This window comes from Gadus chalcogrammus, chromosome 13 (genome assembly GCF_026213295.1).
Source record: "Gadus chalcogrammus isolate NIFS_2021 chromosome 13, NIFS_Gcha_1.0, whole genome shotgun sequence".
Lineage (NCBI taxonomy): Eukaryota > Metazoa > Chordata > Actinopteri > Gadiformes > Gadidae > Gadus > Gadus chalcogrammus.
This window is the reverse complement of record NC_079424.1, coordinates 7,590,637-7,612,203: the sequence shown is the minus strand read 5'-3', so window position 1 is coordinate 7,612,203 and position 21,567 is coordinate 7,590,637. Positions and strand designations below refer to the sequence as shown.

General features: G+C 43.2%; 1 protein-coding gene across 2 annotated transcripts; it reads right to left on the bottom strand.

Moving 5' to 3' along the window:
• Window positions 1-607: 607 nt before the first annotated feature.
• slc38a3b (solute carrier family 38 member 3b) lies at window positions 608-18,263 on the bottom strand. 2 transcript variants are annotated; one of them, XM_056606780.1, is made up of 17 exons: window positions 18,035-18,263; window positions 13,340-13,504; window positions 12,929-12,949; window positions 12,702-12,783; window positions 12,498-12,613; window positions 11,067-11,140; window positions 10,842-10,934; window positions 10,264-10,345; window positions 8,518-8,600; window positions 7,554-7,612; window positions 7,013-7,168; window positions 6,198-6,277; window positions 6,012-6,112; window positions 5,462-5,586; window positions 4,889-5,033; window positions 4,014-4,117; window positions 608-3,459 (listed from the first exon to the last, which is right to left on the bottom strand). In XM_056606780.1, exons 2-17 carry the CDS (start codon window positions 13,441-13,443, stop codon window positions 3,355-3,357), a joined length of 1,530 nt encoding a protein of 509 aa, XP_056462755.1. In that variant the 5' UTR covers window positions 13,444-13,504; window positions 18,035-18,263; the 3' UTR covers window positions 608-3,354. The 2 variants fall into 2 exon arrangements, with proteins under 2 accessions (XP_056462755.1, XP_056462756.1); XM_056606781.1 differs by lacking the exon at window positions 12,929-12,949 and having other exon boundaries at window positions 609-3,459; window positions 18,035-18,262.
• Between the last annotated feature and the right edge of the window lie 3,304 nt (window positions 18,264-21,567).

The following is a 21,567-nucleotide window of genomic DNA, read 5'->3' as shown; positions in this document are numbered from 1 at the left end:
TTGAGTGATCGTATAACGTTTCCTTTATTAGTAAAATTAAGGCTTTTTGATCGGTCTGCAAGTAGCATACATTTCACTCATTATGGGGGGTGTAGGCTTTGGGTCGATGTATTTGATCAGATGCATAATTGATGCGTACATTTGCAAAGTGCAGTCATGTTTAATAGGTGTATCTTAAAAAGATAAAGACTGCCCCCAAATGGAATAAAACATCATGTTTTTTCTGAATATGACCATACATTTTCCATAAATTAAGCGTTTTAATGATTGGATTTAATATCCTAAATGATACAGCATTCATGAAGATTTTAATGCTTCCAAAAATCACTATGATTGCAAAAACTATTTATGATATGAAGAATGTATTCCAACATATCTTTATATGCCCTATTGGTCGGCTTGAAAAAGGCTTTAATTAACTAGATTGTGATTGAAACTTCATTGAAAGATGGTCTAGTTTGAAGACCTATCAATATGTGGATTAAAGCATCGCCCATTCAAACTGTATTCAAATACTTGAATGCTCACAAAAAATCACTGAAGTTGGATGTAAAATCTCTTCTAATCTCTTCATAATCATAGGTTAATCAGAAATTCTGACAAGCTGTTGACTATTTTTATTTATGCTGTTTGATACCTGTTGGCTCATGGGGCATAAACAGAAAGATAGGGGACACAAGTCTCTAAGAGGTCATGTTAATGTTTAGTGAATGTTAACCAGCCGTGGTTGATTTCATTTGGTGAGCAGATTAAGATAATTGTGAGAAAAACGATTGATATTAATCAACACATAATCATGAATTTAAGTATCTTTGTGAGTATGCAGGTGTGGTGGATATTGGAGATCGGGAAATAACTGTCAAGTTATCACAAATTATAATGGGCCTACATTGAAATTGATGAAAAACAATAATGGAGACACAATTACAAAAACATCTACAATTGTTTAATTGGCAATCTAAAACCAACCTGCTATTTACATTTACAAGCTAAATATGCATCACAAATATAAATGTTTTGCATTTATATACATTATTTATATAGCTTCCTCTTTCCCTATATCTCTAGTAGTTTCACAGTCCTTACAAATCAAACAAGATGTGACTATTGAAGAGATTGTTTGAGGGATATGTAGTTCAAGAAAGGCATTGCAAACCATTAGTTAGGTTGTAGCAGGCAAGGTCCTTAACCAGATGGTGAAGAATGCTGTGTTTTTCTTTAAATATGTGTGAAAACGTTATATCTCGTGAAGTAGTGGAAAGGATGAGAGGATGAGGGGCCATACATCAACATTGCTTTCATAACGTTTAGTAATAATAAATCAATCATTAGCCTAAATCAACAAATGGACAAAAGAAAAAAAAATTATAATACATAATATAGGTTAGTGGCACAAATCACGACCACATCAAAAAGGACCTATTACGTTTTAGCAATAGGAATTTTAGGACGAGTTTGACGCAAGACTCAAAGGTTATTAGTCCCAGAAAGTTGATCATTTAATTATTAAAATAATAACAACATGTTGTCTGAATGATAGTTAGAATTTGAATCAATCTAAAATCCAATTGAATGTGTAACAAATATTTAGTATTTTGTATCAGCCAAAAAGTAAGTCTTTCTCATCTGAAAGTCAAAGTCCAATAACTTCAGAGTACATAACATCAGGCTAAATCAAGCGATCTTCATTAACCTCAATAGAATAAGTGTGTATTACCACAAACAATATAAATGATGAATATAAAAATACCACAAAACAAAACAGTGAACATGCAACAATGCAACGTGGCACTTTTACCTAATTCATGATTAGAATGATGCATTTTCCAAGAAAATTATTATATCCCAAATAAAATGTATCAATTTGATAAGGCATGTCTTTTTCCTGTGATTTAATAGAAAACATAAGAAAACAAACTACAAGTCACTTCGTTATCCTAACATTAACGGATTGGTACAAATTGTTATTAAAATCAGCAGCAGTAGTTCATCAGTAGATTATACTGTTCTCAAACCCATTTGTTAAATTAGAAAACTAAACAAACATAACGTATAGCAGTTAAATAAATATACACTTTTATTCATTTGCAATATGGGTGCCACCCTCTGCCCTGAAAGGCACCAGATGGTAAGCCTAGAAGGCTTCTGAATACGTCATCCCACAACCAGAAACTGGCAAACCTTTGAGTTACGCACAAATACAATTGTTTTTCTAGGACGGGCTTTGCTCTCCAAACCCCAGCCATGTGTTATGGCCAGCCATGGGCAGCGGTGCATTTATACTGGAAAGGCTTCATCAATGCCCAAATTGAACAATAGATTTCTGTCTCATTTCTTCATACTAACTTTGTATTTACAACCAAAAGACATCCAATGATGCCCTGTGGAATCCTGAATTTCCTGGTGATCCTGGTACGCTCACAACCCGAACAACCACAACTGAACCAGCTAGCAGTTAAGCTAGTACGTTGACCATGGAAAACATATACTGCAGCTCTCCACAAAGGGGGCAATGGTATTTCATATGAACACAAAGTTTTATAGTCGTATGTGGTATGCCTCACGCTCCAATCTCAGTCTACAGTCTACAATAAGAATTCCATGTATATAAAAAAAATATCCCCATTTCTGGTGGCTGTCTTTAATCCATGGAAGAGGCCATGGCCCCAAATGTAATGTTTGCTTAAGATAAATAAAGATGACTCAGCAGGTAATGGCCTGGGAGAACTTTTGAAACATAATATAAGGAGGGATGCACACTGTGTGCACGCTTTGTGTTTGCAGAGAGGGGGACCGGAGGATTTGGGGTGTTGTTGTGGGAGATATCATGTATGTTGTGCGCATTCAAAGGAAGAATGAAGAGGGTGGATCTGTGACACTCTTGCTGTGCTCCACAACCATTGCACTACACTTTATGGTTACAGTGAGTGTATACCTTTTCATTCTCAGTGGATAGTGGATCCATTCAAACTGTAATCAACATAACTTAATAAATTCACAGACTAATCATACCCTGCATAATCCCAATACTTTGGCATGATCTCCCCTCCTCCCCCGGTCCAAATAGATAATACTACATTACAGAAACATTATTAAAATGACAATGTTTTATGGTAACAAGTCCTACGAAACATGTGTGACCTAACAGTCAGACTCTTCATTCAGCGATCACGCCCCGGTGTGATTCCAGTCCTTTTAATTACCCCAGCCGGCGACTCTGTGAGTCAGTGTGCCCACACACAGCAGATGGGCTTGCCTGCACTGCAAACAGAGGTGTTGTTGGGGTTCCCAAACCGTAGCAAGCAGGAGGAGGAGAAGGAGGAGGAGGAGGAGGAGGAGGAAGAGGAGAAGCCTCTAATGTCCACCTGCCGAGTGTCCGGCTCCCGTTGTCCAGTCGTGGATGATGAAGCTCATGCTCATGATCATGAAGGAGACGCCCAGGGCGGCGAAGCAGGCGGCCTGGAAAAGGACACACATAACCTCTCATCCTCAGCATGTGAAGGAACAGAAATATCCAATCAGATCATTGAAAGTCATAGCAACTTAATGATTTTATTTAAGGTTGCTGCTGTTGTTGTTTTTTTCAGGACAGATGAACGCAGAAGAGTTTGAATTCCAAGCGACCTCCATGGATTCTCCTCAAGCTAGTCTCCAATTGAGGCCTTTTATGCAAAGCGACTCGCAGTGAGTTCAGATACATGTCCTTGAGGGACAGGTATGCTATCACATCACACCCTGCTGGAGATGCCTACAGGGAGCTTGGAGACACCCGTCCGGTCCACTAACCTTTTGGCCTGGTAGTGGCACTCCCTCACGGCTCCATCCCACTCCCCAGCCCACGCTACACTGCATTATTTACAGAGCTCAGTGTGTTTCCTCCATCACCCATTCACTTTGTTATGGTGGCCTAGCGTGGGACTAGGGACCCACATGCTCTTCAATTCAATCAACAGATCAGATCTTCCTAGAGCCTGCAGGTTCTATTTGGTCAACGTAGAAGGGGAGCTGCTCACCTGTATCTTAGGACGGGAGTTCATGGGCTCCTGATCCGTAGGAACGATGCGGATGTAGAAAATAGCCGGGAAGATGAAGATGAGGCAGGGGGCTGACGTGGCGCCTGGAGACAGAGAGGAGGGGAGAGAGAGGATGAATGGCAATAGGTTTAGATCACAAATCAACACACGGTCAATATTACAAATGGGAATAACGAACAATAACAATAATGAGCAACATAGCACTGGTGTTTACGTTCTTTACTCATGCATGTGTCAATATTTTTTTCAGTCAATATTTGCAAAGCCCCCCTGTGTGTGTGTGTGTATGTGTGTGTCCATATCATTAGAGAGAGTGTGTGTGTCCAATTATCTGCTGTTGCTCTGTAACTATGGTTGAATGTCCCTGAACCTGAAAATTCAACCTCAAACTTGGGAAACAAGAGCCTTGATGTTGAGGACAGAGTCTAACGCAGCTGTTTACTCAAGTTCCATGTTTGTTGGATCGAATCACTAGCGGGCACGTCTTCTTACGTTTGATTTACACGAGAATTATAGACACAGTGGCAGTGGGCTCTATCGTCTGACTATTTCATTCACAAGAGTTGGCCTTAATGTGCTTCAACGTTTCTAATATTTGCTGGCTAATTATTTGCTCACTTTTCTGGGTTTGTTTAACAGTTGATTAACCTTCTTATTTTAATGAGTCAAGTCAATACTGCTGATGAGATGGTTGACCGTACGACTTACAGCACACACAGTGTGATAACACATCCATTACCAACTAACAATAGACAGTATATACACTAATACATTGATTGTTTCTTGTGATCATTAACGTTAACGGTTTTACACAGAATAACCCTTTGGTCTTGGAGCTTGGGTAGCGTACTGACCGATGATGCCGAAGATGTCCAGGATGTTTGGGGCGAAGATGACCAGCAGGTTGATGACGGTTAGGAGCACCATTGCGATGGCGGTGTGCCGCAGCCAGTTGAAGGCCTTGGTGGGGAACAGCATCTGCTGGATGGCTCTCCGCACCTGAGTACAAGACGATTCCATGAGATCAGGGGAAAGATCTGCAAACAGGGCTAGTTCTGTGAGCTATCATGAGGGGAGCTGGTAGCACCAAAAAGGAAATAGAATCATAATATTTAAAGGAGAAAAGCGAATGGAGTGCAGACGGAGTGTTTTTTCTGCTCGCTTAGGACTGGAGCCTATTCGGCTTGCTGAAATTCAAAAATACTATTGCTTCGCTCCGATACTGCACTTTACAGGTTTCAACAGTCAGAAAACTAAAAAGACTTTCCATGATAGAAGACAACAAAATCGTCATATTATATTACATGTCTTCATCTCCCTGCCCTTTTGATCTCAACGGGATACAGTTCAATGTGGAGTCTTATAAGCTGTTATGCAATTGAGGCTGAATCCATTTCCCCATCAAGAGACAGGGCAGCGTGACTCACTGGGAAGAGGACAATGGGGACGGTGAGAGTGACGGCCGTGAGCACCGCCACTCTGACGCACAGGATGAGCGTGTCATAGGGGTCAATCCGGCTGTAGGTGTGCAGTAGCTCCGGCTCTACGTTCCCTGTTGAAACGGGAAGAGAAGGACACAGCTATGAGACCGGTGGAGCGATACCACAGAATGACCACTAGAGGGAGAATGGACTCTGCTCCCTGCTTGTCCTTCCTTCCACATATAGAAGAGGAGGGGGAGGAGGAGAGGGCGGGGAGAGGAGGAGGGGGTAAGAGAGGGCAAGGGGGAGGAGGAGGAGGGTGGAAGAGGGGAAGGGGAGAGGAGGACGAGGGGGGAAAAGAGGTGGAGGGGAGAGGAGGAGGAGGTTTTGGGAGATAGAAGGGTTGCAAGGGGGTGCTCCATTTGGAGGAGGAAGTGTGCGGAGGGGGGAGGAGAAGGAGGCGGTGGAGAGGCGGGTGGGAGGAGGCAGAGGAGGGGTAGGAGGAGGAAGATGAAGAGGTGGGAGGAGAGGAGGAGAGGGAGAAAGCTGTTCCCACCGTAGAAGGTCAGGTAGCCGAACAGAGCAGCCAGGAAGTACATTGTGTACATGACCAGAATGGAGATGTTGGACACCTGTTGCATCCTTTTCTTGGTTGGGCTGTGAACAGAAAAGGGGGTCAGGGTTAGCGGTGCTGCTGTGCTCTGCAGTGGTTTTTAATCGGTGAGTCGCAGCCCCCCCTCACTTGCGGAGCTCGGTGTAGATAGGCAGGACCTCAGGGTGACACACGAAGGCGAAGGCCAGGATAGGGATGGTGTACGCCGTCTGTAATACACCAACCCCGACGGACAAATCAACTCGCTGGACTAAATATGCATTCTGCTACGGTCAAAAGTGATCACCCGAAGGAGGTGGGTGGAGGAGCAGGAGGAGGAGGAGGAAGGGGGAGGAAGAGGAGGAGGGGGAGGAGGAGAGTTAGAAGGAGGAGACGGAGAAGGAGGGAGAGGAGGAGAATAAATGACTGTTTCTACTGCAGTGCAACCTTGCATCCAGCAGCTAAAATAAGATACAATGCTTGGAATATTATGTATCTAAATCACTATATCCATGACATCCATCCATCCATACAGTGCATCCATAACATACAGAAATATGTTATAATACAGTTCATAGCCGAGACCATCCATTTATGTTGGATATGTGCTGCCATCAAAGACATCTCACTTTCCGTTTCCTCGTGTGGGTGAGCATTCGTCTCAGTCTTCATACCTTGGAGCCACTTCAAAGGAGGCTTTTATTTAAAAATTGTATCTGACAATCCCAATCCGACAATCCCTTTCCAGTCCCCAATCCCTTTCCAAGACCAGACAAGTCACATACCAAAAAGATTAAGTGTGTGTGTGTAAGCTGTAGTCATTGGTTGGAATTCCCCCGCAGCACACACACACAGTAAACCGGATGGATCTTTACAAGCCAAGTCCGCCCCAATTCACAGCTGGGGAGGAACCAGGAGGAACTACAAAACAGGGGCTTCTGGGAAGGGAGATGAGGTGAGCGTACCTGTGAGTTGATGGTCATCATGCGGGGGGCACATTCCACAACGGCGCCGCTGCGGAAGTCGTGGCTGACGCTGTTGGAGATGTTGAGGTGCTCTGAGGTCGTGTTGGCCATAAACTCCTCGAATGGGCAGGGGATCTGGAACTTCTTGTAGATCACCTGCAAGCCAAAGGTAAAGGGAGGGAGGGGGGCCTGTTAGAAGCTGTTAAAGTAAAGAGTGCGAGACAGAAACACAGGAAACGTAGCCTAACCAGAATGAAAGCCCTTGTTCTTCTTGGCAGAGCCAGAGTGACTCATTCAGTAAAGTGTGGGAGGGGGCGAAAAACAGCAGCGTGTGATAGGTCGAAAGCCCAATTCACACCAGAATGTTCTGACTGGTCTCCATCGTTTCCTTTGCGATGTCTTCAAGAAAATATGACTCTTTCCTTCCTCATATCTTACCACGTCGAGACAGGGGGACTGGAAACCAACGCTAAGTTACGAAGATACATGCTTCAAGACAATGTTACTGAAATGATGACAAGCTGTGGAGCAACCGTCTTACCGCCGTGAGAAAGAAGACCATGCAGCTCAATGAGAATCCGCTGGTGTAGCCCAGATAGCCTGGTGAAGAAACACAGCAGTCCTTATCATGTCGGGCCTTGAGTACAATCACCTGGCTTTCCAAACCTGTGGGACCTGACCTTACTTTGGGATGTGTGCGTATTTGTGTGTTTGTGTTTTTTGTGTGTTAGTGTGTCGAAGCACAACCTTTTTGGATGGTAAACAGAACCAATGGTGGTGTTTAATAGGAAAAATATATTTTCAAATTCCATTTCTGTAGCTGCCCTTTTTTGGTATTTGCTTGTTTCCTGACCCCCTCGGGGAGGTTTAGGAGAAAGGGCTCCAACTGATAAGGCACGGCTACTTCCACCCCTGAGGAGTTCCATCAATCGTTGACTACCAACTGGTTAACCAATACTGTAGTTTTATTGGGGAGTAGAACTGTTCTCAGCATCCTGAGACCTGTCCTCCACTGTAGAACAAGTCATTGCTTTTGCAAATGGAGCGGACTTCTCCTTGCAGAGCTTTTAGAGAGACGCAGGGCGAACTCCCTTCTGTGACCTCGGATTATTCTATGTGTGGCCTCGGATTATTGCATGTTTAATGTATGTTTATTGCATGTTTGTTGTATGTATGTATATGTTTATAACAAAAATAAATGTGCCTAATTGCTCTAAGTTCGGCTAACGCTTTATTCTTCAACAGTTTAGAGAGAAATTATGAGGTAAACTGGACCAGTGGAGCTACACAGGACCAGTGATGCTAAACAGGACCAGTGGTGCTAAACAGAACCAGTGGTGTTAAACAGAACCTGTAGTGCTAAACAGAACCAGTGGGTCCAAACAGGATCAGTGGTGGTCAAGAGCACCAGTGGTGCTCAACAGAACCAGTGATAATAAACAGGGCCAGTGGTGCTAAACAGGACCAGTAATGCTAAACAGGACCAGTGTCCGGATGCTACTCACCGAGCTGTTTCATCAGCGCCAGGGGTAGGATGATGCTGACGGAGACGATCATGACCAGGTAGTTTCCGTTGATATACCACAAGCTGGAGGGGGAAGACAGAAGAACATTTTTAGTTCACCTCTAGCCGGCTCCACCTCCCTCGTTGATTCCTCAGAGAACTTTAAATAAAGGTTGAATAAATGAATAACACACGTGATCCTCCAGTTCTATTTCATGCAGGCATCAACATTCAGAGTCTGACAGCGGTCTGCCCATGCAGGTTGCCCACACACAGGTGTCTGTTTTGCTTACAGTGGTAAAGGTTGTTTCGGCGCCACCCCCTTAGCCCCAAAGTAGTAAAAAATAGACATTTGTTTACCTCGTCCATAGAGGTACACATAGGGGTAGGAGACACACTCTGCTTCTGAACTGTCAGACATACCAGAGACACAAACCAAATAGACAGGCATGCACAACGCCTGCCTGGTTTAAAAGTAGCGGTCTAGCATTGTGTATGTGCTGTGTCTCTTGGGAGGAGAAGCCCCCTCAGGTCTACGTGAAGGCCTGTAGGTTAGTGGGCCAATCCAGGTGACCATTGTTCCTCAGCGACGCATCTGCGTGATCGCCAGTTCTCTGGCTGTCTAGCCCAACTCCAACTAAATAAGCCCCTCCTACACCGCAGATAGACAAGTGGACCTGCCTCGCTGAACACTACCGATCCAACAAGCCCAATGATGTGAAGGCCTTGTTGCTAATGCCAATCGTTCATTGCATAAGGCTCTATGGTGACGTTGATGAGGTCATGTTCAGATGGTTCATGGGAGCGTCGGTAGCATCCACCTGCCCTTGTTGATCCACACATAACCGGCCCGTCCGTGTTACCGACGGCGGCCTAGGTGGGAATAGCGAGGCGCCCGGGGACCGCTACAAATGGTCCCCTCTGTCAGTTACGGGAGAGGCATGTGTGGTCTGCGCTTGACCTCTGCGTTTGGCACCAGCATAACCAGCCATCTGTTGCTGTTATTTAAGTGTGTGCGTGTGTGTGTGTGGGTGTGTGTGTGTGTGCGTGTGTGTGCGCGTGTTTGTGCACGTGTGACCAAGGGACAGCGCTAGAAGAGAGAGTGATAAGCAGCAGAGGCAGCAGAGAAGGTAAGAGAGGGGAGAGGAGAAAGCAACGTTCCTCAGACCACGCAACACAATAAAACATCACCAGTGTACCCTGAGACGGTGCGAGACACCTAGCGCACCGACGGCTCTTGGCATCGCGTTGCACCGCATCCACCTGGCTCCCTCGTGTTACAACACTGACTACAAAGCCCTTGGTAGAGAACAGTAGCCTGGTCATTTTGACGGTCGGATCCGTGGGAAATAGATAAAATTGTGGCGCGCGGTGTGGGTTATGAGTCGGGCTGGTACCTACCCCCCCCCCCAGGTCTTCAGCACGAGGTTTGTTTTTAGCAGCAGGCCAGGCGGGTCCTGACAGGCTATATGCAGCCTGGCTGTCACAGGGCCTTTGGCTGACGCATGGGGCTGTTGCAACACAGTGTAGCTCCAGTGTTTAAACAGGCTGGGATTGGTGGGTGTGTAAAACGTGGCCGCCTACCTACTCGGCCAATCCAAATCAATCAAACACGCCCCCAATGGCGTCACACCTGCGACCTACAACTTTTTTCCCCTTGACCGCGCGCCCCCTGTACCGGGTGAGCTACTGAGCTCCTGGGGGCCGGTGTGAGGAGATAAAGATAAAGACCAATAAGGATACTCACTCAGAGCTGGGATCTATCTTCAGGAAAGCTTGGATGACCAGTGGAAGTTCAGACTTCACAATGTACAGGTAGCTGGACATGGCTGTAACAGGGAGACAGGGAACACATTGGGAAATAGGCTTACACAAACACAGAGTGACGATGTAAATGTACTATGCACATGGAAATACAGAGGTTACGTTCAAGTGATTATGATTCCCTAAGGTTACAAGGTCACGTTAAATAGAACAAACAGCCAATCAAACAGAGTCTACAAACATTTCTAGCAGAGGTAAAAAGGTTACCAGAAGTCATAATCTCAGTCTCGCTGGGAGAAAGCTGTTTGCCAGCTGCTTTCCAGGACATTTCAACAAAGACTCCCATCAGTATCATGCTCAGATAACACAGACATTATAAATCAAATGTTCCAGGAAGACCACATAAGTAAATAAGTTCAGGGAAAGGGAGGGAATCCATCCTGAATAGGGGATAGTTGTATTATATTTTATAGGGTTATGAATTCACAGATGCTTAGGTTAAATGCTTGTACAAATGCAGACAAAGTGGATGGTTTTTCACCATGCATTCTCTCCCCTTACCACCAATATTCTGCAGGGTGATTGCAATTCCAGCTGCCATTTTTCCAGGAGTTCCAAAAGCCCTGTATCCCAGTTGTTCATAGGCCCGGATTCCTGGAAATACGTCACATACATTTTTAAAAAAATCTCTCGGGACACTTGGAACAGTGGCGTCATATTGCCCGGAAATTCCAAATAACTGGAGAAACACAAATAAATATGAGAGAAAGTAAGATGTGAACTTACCGACAATGCCAGAGGATTTAAGCAGGAGATGAATGGAGTAGGAGGAGAGGACTGCGACTGCCGTCAGCAAAAACCTGGTATAAAGTACAGGAGAAGGGTTTTCATTATAGGTCACAGTATAGCCATCGCTGGGTTTCACTTCAGATTTATATGGACCAAACTCTTGAGGAGTGCTTCTTTAAAACAAGATATGAATGCCTTCCGTAGAAATGTGGTTGGTTCATGCAAATGGTAGATTGATGTGAAAAAGTACCGGAGGAACCAATAAACTACATTTTTATGAAGACCTTTCGCAGACCACCTCATATGCAAACAGAAAAAAAAGATAACTCCACAGCAATTTATACACAATTAGTAGTACAAGAAGCTCAAGGCCAGTGTAATACAGTGGATAGATAAAGTCAGACACGCTGCTTATGCTCCCAGTGAGGGAGCATAAGTTTTCAACTATCAGAGTTGATAGAGCAACTTTTTGATTTTGAAGTATATATAAATATAACACGTGGATTATAAATACGTTATCCAACATTTTTGTGTTAAAGTAACACAAAAAAACTACCACCAACAAATCTTCAAACCATTTCCTTCAGACACCGCGGTGCGACCCTTTCCAAGCAAAACCAGCATCGGGGACACAAGTGTTTCATTCACTGGACTGCTATTTGGTCGACAGTGTTTCATTCATCTCAGATGTTACATTATCGTAGTGCGGTGGAGGCTGCTCCATTACCTCAAGGTGATATTTATGCCCAGGTTACACTTTCCTGAGAGGTATTAAACAAATATGTCTCAATGGAGAGATTTTTCCCACTGCTGCTGCAACCGTGTGTAAAACTGCCAACCTACGCCTGGACTCAAATGGCTAGATATATTCCCACCATTTCATATTATTGCTCCAACGATACTTTCCCTGTCCTTTTCTGCCCCTGTCTTTCCTAGCCTGGAAGACCTGGACGGTATTTGAACGTGTGCTGGATTTTTCCCTCCTATATTTAGAGAAGAGAACTGTGGAAGAAGTCTTTGAAAGGCCTGGCCTGGTTCTGAATGGTTTGTGTCATTACACTACCCAGGGCCAGGGGGTCTGGTGTCAGGCCTAGTGCTACCCTACGCTCTTTGCTGCTGTAAGTTTCCAGCCTGGGCTGGTGGCTGGGGGTTGGGGAGCAAAGAGGGGAGTCTGGATTGAGGGTTATTCTGGGCCATGGCCTTTCTGGGACCTGTACATGATAAGGAAAGTGGAGACAGACGGGCTGAGAACAAGATATGAACCTGACTATGTCCCAACACGGTTCTCATGACCACCTGACCGGAAAAGGTACGCCCAAATCTGGTCCGTTATGAACACCGTAGTGATGCATCTATTGCCCATACAGATTGACCACATGGATACCATAGCGAAAGAAGAGCGTTCCTAAGCATGCAGGGCAGACTTACAAGAAGAGGAGCACACCGGTGTTGGCCATTGCATAGGCCAGGCCCAGGATTCCACTTCCCATGATGGCGTTTCCAAGGTTGAAAACAGACATGCCAAATGAGGTCTTTCCCTCAAACTGCAGAGAGAAAATACCAGTATCTTAAATATGGTTTGGATTTTGTTGATTTTGTCGAATGACGAAAGACATCTGCGTCCATACTTACGTCTGTGAATCTTTCGGGGGTTTTCCCATCTCCATTGGGCAAAAAAGTTTCACTCTCCAAATGTCCACCTTCGCTATCAAACCTGGGGGTGAAGGAATTGAACTGGTTTGTTCTTTGCGTTACTTTGGGCCTGCTCTTGATATAAAGGAAATTCTGGAATTTCAGTGGGTTAACAATACATGCTTAGATTTATGTTTCTTAAAGACTTTATGGAAACAAAGACATACCTGATAGTTTGAGTGCCATTTCTGCTTTGCAATATTTGATCCAGCAATTAGCAAGCACAAAAAGAAGGCAAACATGCATTTAAAAACACACCAAAACTTCAAACCATTCATGGGTTATCATCGCCGGAGTCGTTAAGGACATGCAAACATTTATGACAAGACAAATAAACACTATCTTTATGGCCGTTAGACCATAGTATCGCATTAGCTGTTTCTGGTCTACCACACCACAACTGTCTGCATTCAAGCTCAGTTGAAAGTAAAGTCATTGGCTGCACTGTATGTCATATACCACATATGGGTAAATGTGGCTAAAGTAGTATCATTTACAGAAGTAGTTAGAAAGCAGACAGAATAATGCCAAACGGTGAGAATCACAAATGGGCTCAGTTTAGCAGAGACAACACTCACTGATCTTCCTCGGATATGATCTTCACAGGCACACACATGTCTTCTCCATGATCATGGCCTTTGCCATTGGATAAGATGTTCATCTCTGATTCAGCACCTTCCATGGTAGCAGTGGATGCCCGGTCTCTCTGTATTCAATGGGCCTGATCCAGTTCGGTCTCGTATCTAGAGCAGAGTGAGGACAGCTCAGCTTCATACGTTGTGTGTTTATATCATCTGACATTCATCTCATGTCATCTATAACATTAGATTCAAATTAAATGAAGAAACAGTTGTGTCACGATGTGAAACAGAAGAAAAACAAATGCCTTCCTTCGGGATAGAGGTAAAAGTTATCGTTTACTTTGTTATCTTCACAAGGGGCTTCTCAAGTCCTTGTTTCCATCTCTCATGATGACAACACCATTGATGGAGCCCAAACATGGGAGGATACATTAACATACTCGCTACCCATTATAAATAATCCCAAAATAACAGAGAAACGTTGGTAGGGGAAACAGTAATCATGTGTGTACAGTATACCCCACTTGAATCCTCCAAGGAGGCAGTTGCATTTTAGTGGGCTCATTGTCCAAAGGAAAATTGGGCAGAAGAACACTTCTGGCTTGGGTTCCCTCAGAGACAGAGTTGCGTATTCAGGACCACTTCTGTGACCTCAGAGCTTTACCAAGTGCCCGGGACAATTAGAAGGATTGTCCGCTCCTCGTTTCCCGGGGGTTAACACCACGGTACTGCGGCTCAATTGTCTGCAGAGCGTCCTCTCTGCCAGCAACGTATGCTTTGCGCCATTCATGGCACTGAGGAGAGGAATTATTCAGTATTGCGGCTAACAAAACTAACGTTGGATGTTCATCACCATCTCCACAAAACAGAAAACCAACAGCAGAGTCTGCTGGCAGATAGAATAGCTCAACCCTGGGGACAAAAAGGCGACATTCTGTCATTTAGTTTCGTGTTTCATGTGTCACATCCTTTATTAAAAATAAATAAACTTTCCCCAGATGATGGCTCCAGTCCTACACAACCTGAGCTACTCACAAACAAACAAAGTCTTTCTCTTGCATGAACTTTCTAACACCATGATCCCATGTAGCTGATTAGATGCCCATGGGGTGGTGGCATTGCAGTGCACACTCATTCATAGCCACATGCATGGCCAGGAATGAGGAATATGTGTGTGCACTAACATACACGGACACACACACACTCGCACAAAAACACATACAAGACACTCTCCGCGTTGGCAATTGAAAGAACTTTTCAAGAACATATTGACGTATCAATGTTTCCTAATGAACAAAGGAAGTTTAACAGTTCACGGTTGATCTTGTGTATGGCCTCTTGAGTTCTATAAAGTGAAACCCAGCAGTGTTGACAGCTGAGAAACCATGCTGTATTTCCAAGGACTGTGAGAATACAATTTCAGCTAAGCTGCAGTTCTAACTCTGGATTGCACCATCCAACTAAGTATTGTAATCCAAATTCAACCTTCAGTACCCCTATAGTAGAAGACCATAGAACGACTTCTCAGTGACCTCGACAAGTACCAGACTGTCTTCCAGCACCTTTGATGTCCTATCAATAACTCCCACTCACTGTGGTTGCTAAATAATTATTTGAACACGCACAGTTAGTAAGTGACGTGTTTCCATTAGCAAATACATGTCACAGAGTAAATATGGCAATAAGTGCGGAGGGGGATGTTCTCAAACAAAGGATGCTATGCAACTTTCGTTCGGTCAATAGATTAATTTGTTGTTGTTATTTACTCTCCGGTTGAGTTAATTCGATTTACAGCTCTTGTTACCTCTTGGTATTTATTTATTTTGAGTAGGCCCTACTACATTTCTAAGGATGTATTTGATCATTCTATATTCTATGAAAGAGAATATATGTTTACATTCAACTTTGAAGGCAGACAAAAAAGGATAAACAATGTAAATAGTGTATAATATATATATATATATATATATATATATATATATAGGCTATATATATATATATATATATATATATATGTATATGCCAATTAAACGTGTAGTTTTCCGATATAAAACCAGACATTTCCAAATTTTCTCAATTGTTTTCATTAATGACAACAATTTAGAAAGCCTAGACAGCCAACAAGGGAAGGTGACTTCCCTGTACTTTGACATAAATAGACTGTTGCACCTGTTAAGGTCAGGTTGGAAATCCGATGCCATGTGAAACGCCAGTCACAATGGTGATAATAATACACTACCAAGTACTTGACGTTCAACCAGGCAGCTTATACCTAGATAATACCGTTTATTTTCCATCTGACGACAGAGCCCAGCTGGCTGCTTCCCACAATGGAAAGCCCCTAGCAGCACATCATGAACCACCGGCCCAGCTGGCTGCTTCCCACAATGGAAAGCCCCTAGCACAGGGGTACTCAAGTAGAAATGATGAGGGGCCACAAAAAATTTTTTCGGTCGGTATACGTGTGACTGAGGCCGATATATGCTCTGTTTTAGACGTAACGCGTAAGCACGTAAGATACATAACCCCCCTTACGTGCTTAAGTGCGTCGGCCAAAATTGACTGACTATGCGACACTACGGACCTACGCAGCTCGCAAAGACTGTGATTGGCCAGCTAACCACATCCTTTCAGGAGTCTCACATTTCCGGTTTTACAGCATAATAGCGCCATTTTTAAAAGGCTGTGACAGAAGCAAATGAAGAATTTTGAAGAAGGAGAAGAAGAAAACACAAGAACGAATTATGATAATTATAAATATAAACAAGCCAGCGATTTCCACTTCCACGCCCACAGATTCGTTCGTTGCTCCCCCTACTGTTCTGGCGGAGAATCCCCTTGCAACACGCGCAATCCTTAAGGAACCTTAAAGGAACCGTAAATCAAAACTTGTCTAAAACAAGTCCCTTGTGTAAATTACGTGCTTACGTCTCTGCGTCTAAAACGACCCTAAATCGGCCTTGACTGCTGCTGAGATGGACTGTCTGCCTCGAGTTTGGGAGGGCTGGAGCGGTCTGTGGGCTGGAGTGCTATCTGTTTATCGTTGCAACCCCCAGCCTCGTATTGAGATCGCAGCGCGCGGTTTCAAAATAAGAGCGCCCAGCACGTTTTTTTTTTTTTTTTTTTTTTTTTAATAATTAAAAAAACTTTTCAAAACAGCTCGAGGGCCATTAATAGACACCCCGCGGGCCACAAAAGGCCCGCGGGCCGCTACTTGAGTATGACTGCCTAGCAGCACATCATGAACCACCGTTATTAGAAGTCAGTCATCATACTTTATCACTCTAGGGTCAACGACAGCAGCAGCAGCAGGCCTGCTTATCTCGCCACTGTCCCAACACCTGAAGCTGTGTTCATCCCAACCGGGAGGACTGTGTCTGTGTTAAGGTAGAGGCCAAAGTCAAAATCTTTGCGCACTAACTCCGCGAGTCCGCGTTTCTGACATACACTGAGGATGACTCGCTGGAAAATTGGGGCTGAGAGTCATAACAATGACCGCGCACAGACACGTGCACGCTAGCAGAGCAGCGGTAGGCTACTTAACTTTATTGCCAAACGGTCAGTGAAGCACGCAAATGACCACACGTTTCGCTTAGATCTCATTTATCTGTCGGCGAATGAACCTGGAATTCCTTGAAATCAGACAGGTTTACATTTCAGTTATTACGAGTTGTAAACGTTCCCTCGAGAGCTTTGGTTCATCTCTTATTTCGACGTCCACTCATTGATGTTGTATCCACACGTTTGGACCTCAGCCGGCCCATGTCTTCAAACGATAGTATTTAAGTTATTGGTAGTCTGCGGTGTGTTCAACTACGGTATGACCTCTAGCCTAAAACAATGTAACTTTCTCAAACTTAACCATAAAACGTGGGGTTATCACATACAACGATGAGTTCGGGTGGCACAGCAGGAAAACAAACCGGGTGTATCACCGCCTCATCTGTGGGGCCATTATGGTGGGCAGGAAGAATCGCCTTTAGAGATATATTGGGTAAGAGGCGCAATTATTACGCTGAGATAGGTCTCTAAAAATATGCAAATAGGCCTATAGGTCACCCAAGGCTCCCTATTGGTCAAAAGAAGGAAACGCCAAGATAAAAAAAATCACATTGTTTTGATATGCCTTATGAAGATATCTTAAGATCGAGTGTCTTGTTCTCCAGGTGTTTCTTTCCCCCCACAAACAAACACTTATTGGCTTAGCACACGGATCAATTCAGTAGGACTATGTATTAGCAACAATATAATATTCGCTATACAAATATGACCAATAATTAAATAAAAGAACTAGGTAAAAAAATAAAAGAAAGAAAATAAAACATGAGAACTTCTACCTCCAAAAGCACATGGTGACATCTGGGCTCGAGCCGGCATACGCTATTCTATGATGAGCTGCTGCCCACAAAGGAAAAATGGAGATATGCCCAAATAGGTGGTCGGATAAATGTAGGCATCTAAAGACATGCATAATCATTGTCTTAGGGATCGCTTTGTATGTTTTTCATACAATGTTTTTGTTTTACCTTAACTTCATTTTCATTCCTGTTTCAAAAGACACTTCATACATAATATTGTTCATTGATATGTAGACCATAGCGTAGTTCCGACTTGTACATTAGAAATGGGAAAATTCCCCACGTGTAAGTTGCATTGCATTCAAATAGAAGGTAATAAAGTAACCAATCTTACCAAAATGTAAACTGTCACGCCGGTTTCCGATTAATTCCACTGACCAGTGGTAATGACTTGATAGTCAACGAAAAATCCTAATGGCAGTTCCTCGACAGTTTAAAATCCTTAGTTGCGACTTTCTCTGAATAATGGTTTATTTCGCCTGGACGCTCTCGCGAAGGCGCAGAAAATGAGGACGGTGCGGGAAACGATTTGTAAGGCGACAGCAGCTAAAGTGTGGGGGTCGGTTTGGGTCCGCCTCTTTCGTGCCCACTAGGCTACAACCTTGTTGAGCAATTTCCCACTTTGTCTTGGCAATAATCGGCAACATCAGAGAGATACAGACAGGGGCAAAAAGAGGGTTTTTAAAATACGCGCTACACTGAATTTACGCACGTACGCAGCGAACGAATTTCTATCGGTACAGGAAAATGTCACAGGGTAGGCAAAATTACAACATGTTAACAACTAATATAGACGACTTAAAAACCGCCTACTAGTGTTTGAATAAGTATTTTAGACCGCGCCCTGATATAGGCCTTACATATATATTTGTGAATTTTAATGAATAGGCCTATGCCAAAAGTTTTCTGTTAAGAATTTGATGAACAATCTTATTGAATTAGATTACTTTTGGAATGGTTATTAGAACCGATTAATGGACCAGGAATATAAAAACACTGACACTGTCATTTATGTAAAATAAACTTGTTGAAACAAGGTAACAACACACGTGTACATGTGTGTATAGAATAGTGTGCGCACCCAAGGAATAACACGGACACTGAACACAGACGGTGCCTCAATAAAAAGACAAATGGTGTTACCAATAATGGAAAAACACTTATAGACAACATGCAGAGCGGTCAAATGTTTGTTAATGCCAATATTGTAAATATATTGTTAAAAAACGTTATAGATAAACAGGGATTAAGTTACAGGAATCAATTTAAACCTAATTTGGAAAGGAATCATTCATATGTAGTTAATAGGTTATGCCGACAAGACCACAGGAATGAGCATTGGAAACCTGGCCACGTTTTCCTTACCAATAGAAGGATAAACTAATTTGGCATGTTACTTTTGTGTGCTGTTTCAGTATTCCCCTTGAATGTGCTGCGGAGGTTGTAGTGCGCAGCACAAGACTGTATTTCAATGTCTAATCTAATTTAACATTCTATTTAATGCAGGAAATAAGGCACTCACATGTACCCAAAGAAGTGCCTCACCATCATTTAAACCTGTTCTCACAAACATGTTTCACAATGTGAGTTAATGTGTGGGGTTCCTCCAATTACTAAGTTTTCCTCACACCACTATAGACATGTAAAGTAGCCTGGAGTTGCCCACAGGGTAACTGTGTGTAAATTGTGACGGGCTGCTCCCATTCAAGAGGGTTCATGCTGAGATAGGCCCAGGCCGCAACCAAAGGATGGAAATACCCACTGAAAGAATATAGATAAAAACCTTTTAAAATAGTGCTTACATTGTTGAATGAATGTATGTGGAATGTTTACCTGCGTAGAATCTCCTCTGGTCTGTGCTTCAAGGGTCTTAAGGAGTTAAACAGTTTGCCCCAATATGTTTAAGAAGGGGATACCCCCTATGAAAACAGCAAGGCCATTTTGTCAATGCAACTTAAGCAAAGTCCAGCTCATATGCTCTCTCACATGGACCTTGAACATGCATCCCACCTCTCTGGCCAAAGCGTGTTTGTTTAGAAGAACCAGCTTGGGTCAAAAGGGCCCTTTACTGTACGCACAAGGAGAAATGTCATCCGAGGACTGTTATTTCTCTGGGTTTTGGGTGTCATACAGAAAGGAGAGAATCAGAGAAACGGAGAAGGGAACGTCAACATAAGAGCAGTACTCACAGCAGGAGATCTAGGACCTGTACAGAGATGGGCTGAATGCAGTCTGCTGGTCTTTTACAATGCAAGCAGTAAAGGGTGCTTCAGAACCCACACCACATGAAGACATCCATGGGGACTGGCCTCACCGAAGGATTGTGTTTTATTATCTAGCGCAACATCTGGGAGTAACTGAAATATAATTTTAAACTTTACCAGTCTAAAAAAGATAATGTGGTCTTTAATTATAAATTCTAGGGAGCAGGAACAAACTGTGCGTACATGTAACTAATCACCGTTTCACCATTTACAGGGGGCTGGTGTAGCTCTCTCGGATCCTCTCAAGCATAAACACACAAAGACCTTGATCTCCAAATCCCGAGAGCAATGCTCTCTCTGACAATTCACTATAAAGGGTACATAGCAAAGCAAACACGTTTGTCCCCCAAACCTTCCTGTCAAGTTTATCAGCAAAAGGCTTCTCTAAACAGTCACTCTCACTTTGATGCAAGCACAAAGGCTGGTCTCCAGCCTGCTTGAAGAATGCCAGAACAATGCATTTTTTCTTGTATTAAAAAATAAAAGAGATTCCAAGATTCCATACAAACCTGAAAGTACACCGTGGCTGTTAAAGTTCTTATCAAGTATGTCAAATATGGAGTAAATCATTTTCTTACTGTAAGTGGGCTTTTACCAAAGCTTTTTACGAACAAAATGGGATATTCAATGTTGCATGAAACAATCATTCTGCCAAATGTAAGAGCTTTACTCTATGGAGCGATGTTTGTTTAATCACACCTGCTGCTGATCCCCCTACGCTCCCATGACATAATGACAACAAACAGAAAGTTCATGCTTAGACAAAAGAAAGCAGTGTTTAAAATAATAATTGGAATGATCTCGGTAATGTTTGCGGTTAAATCCATAAACATCTACATCCAAATCGGGCAAAAATCCCCCAAATTGATGTGTTAGGGGAATGCCATGCCACCCACCTTTCACTAGTTAAGTCAAGACAAATTCATTTGTATAGCCCTTTATCACGGTCTCGAAATTCTTACTCTTAGCTCTCATTTATTACAATATATCTTAATGGATAACATGTTCTGCTTCTGATCATTACAGGGAAAATGTTACCAATTAAATGGCTTAGCTGAAGATTATAGAAGAAAGAGAATAGACCCACAGAGGGCTATTGTCAGTGATGTTGTTAGGGACCGGTTGCATTATAAACAGTGAAATGCTGAAAGTGTAGATTCGAGGGGGTATAGATAACAGAATCCCAAAATTTGGCCGGTACAGATAACTTCAATATTGCTGGTAAAGATAGGAACACACAAGCTGCTTAGACTTAAGAAGTGTCCTCACTTCAACCAACCCCACCCAAACACAACAGAAAATATCATGAGTAAAACGTAAAAAGTTATTGATCTGGGTTAAAAAATAATCGTGCCTATTAGTGCGGGTTATATTATGAGGTTCTTATAGCTTGATGTACCAAGCTATACACCTGTATGAAACATGTGATTACTGTTTAGATCCGACAGAATAGTTCACAATGATGATCTACATGTGGGCTAAAAAATATGGAAGCAACTCTTGAGGACACTGCATTCAGTTTTTCCTCCCATTGAGCAACACACACTGACCCAACCTCCTGTTTATCGGCAAATATAAAACACGCATAGCATTGCAGCACCAA

Excerpts from the sequence above, each read along its gene's own strand:
- slc38a3b (XM_056606780.1), bottom strand. The coding sequence starts at position 13,443 with ATGGAAGGTGCTGAATCAGAGATGAACATCTTATCCAATGGCAAAGGC. Across the intron at positions 7,613-8,517 it reads GGCGCTGATGAAACAGCTCG|GCTATCTGGGCTACACCAGC; the intron begins GTGAGTAGCATC and ends TTTCTTCACCAG. Across the intron at positions 5,587-6,011 it reads CGGCTACCTGACCTTCTACG|GGAACGTAGAGCCGGAGCTA; the intron begins GTGGGAACAGCT and ends CCGTTTCAACAG.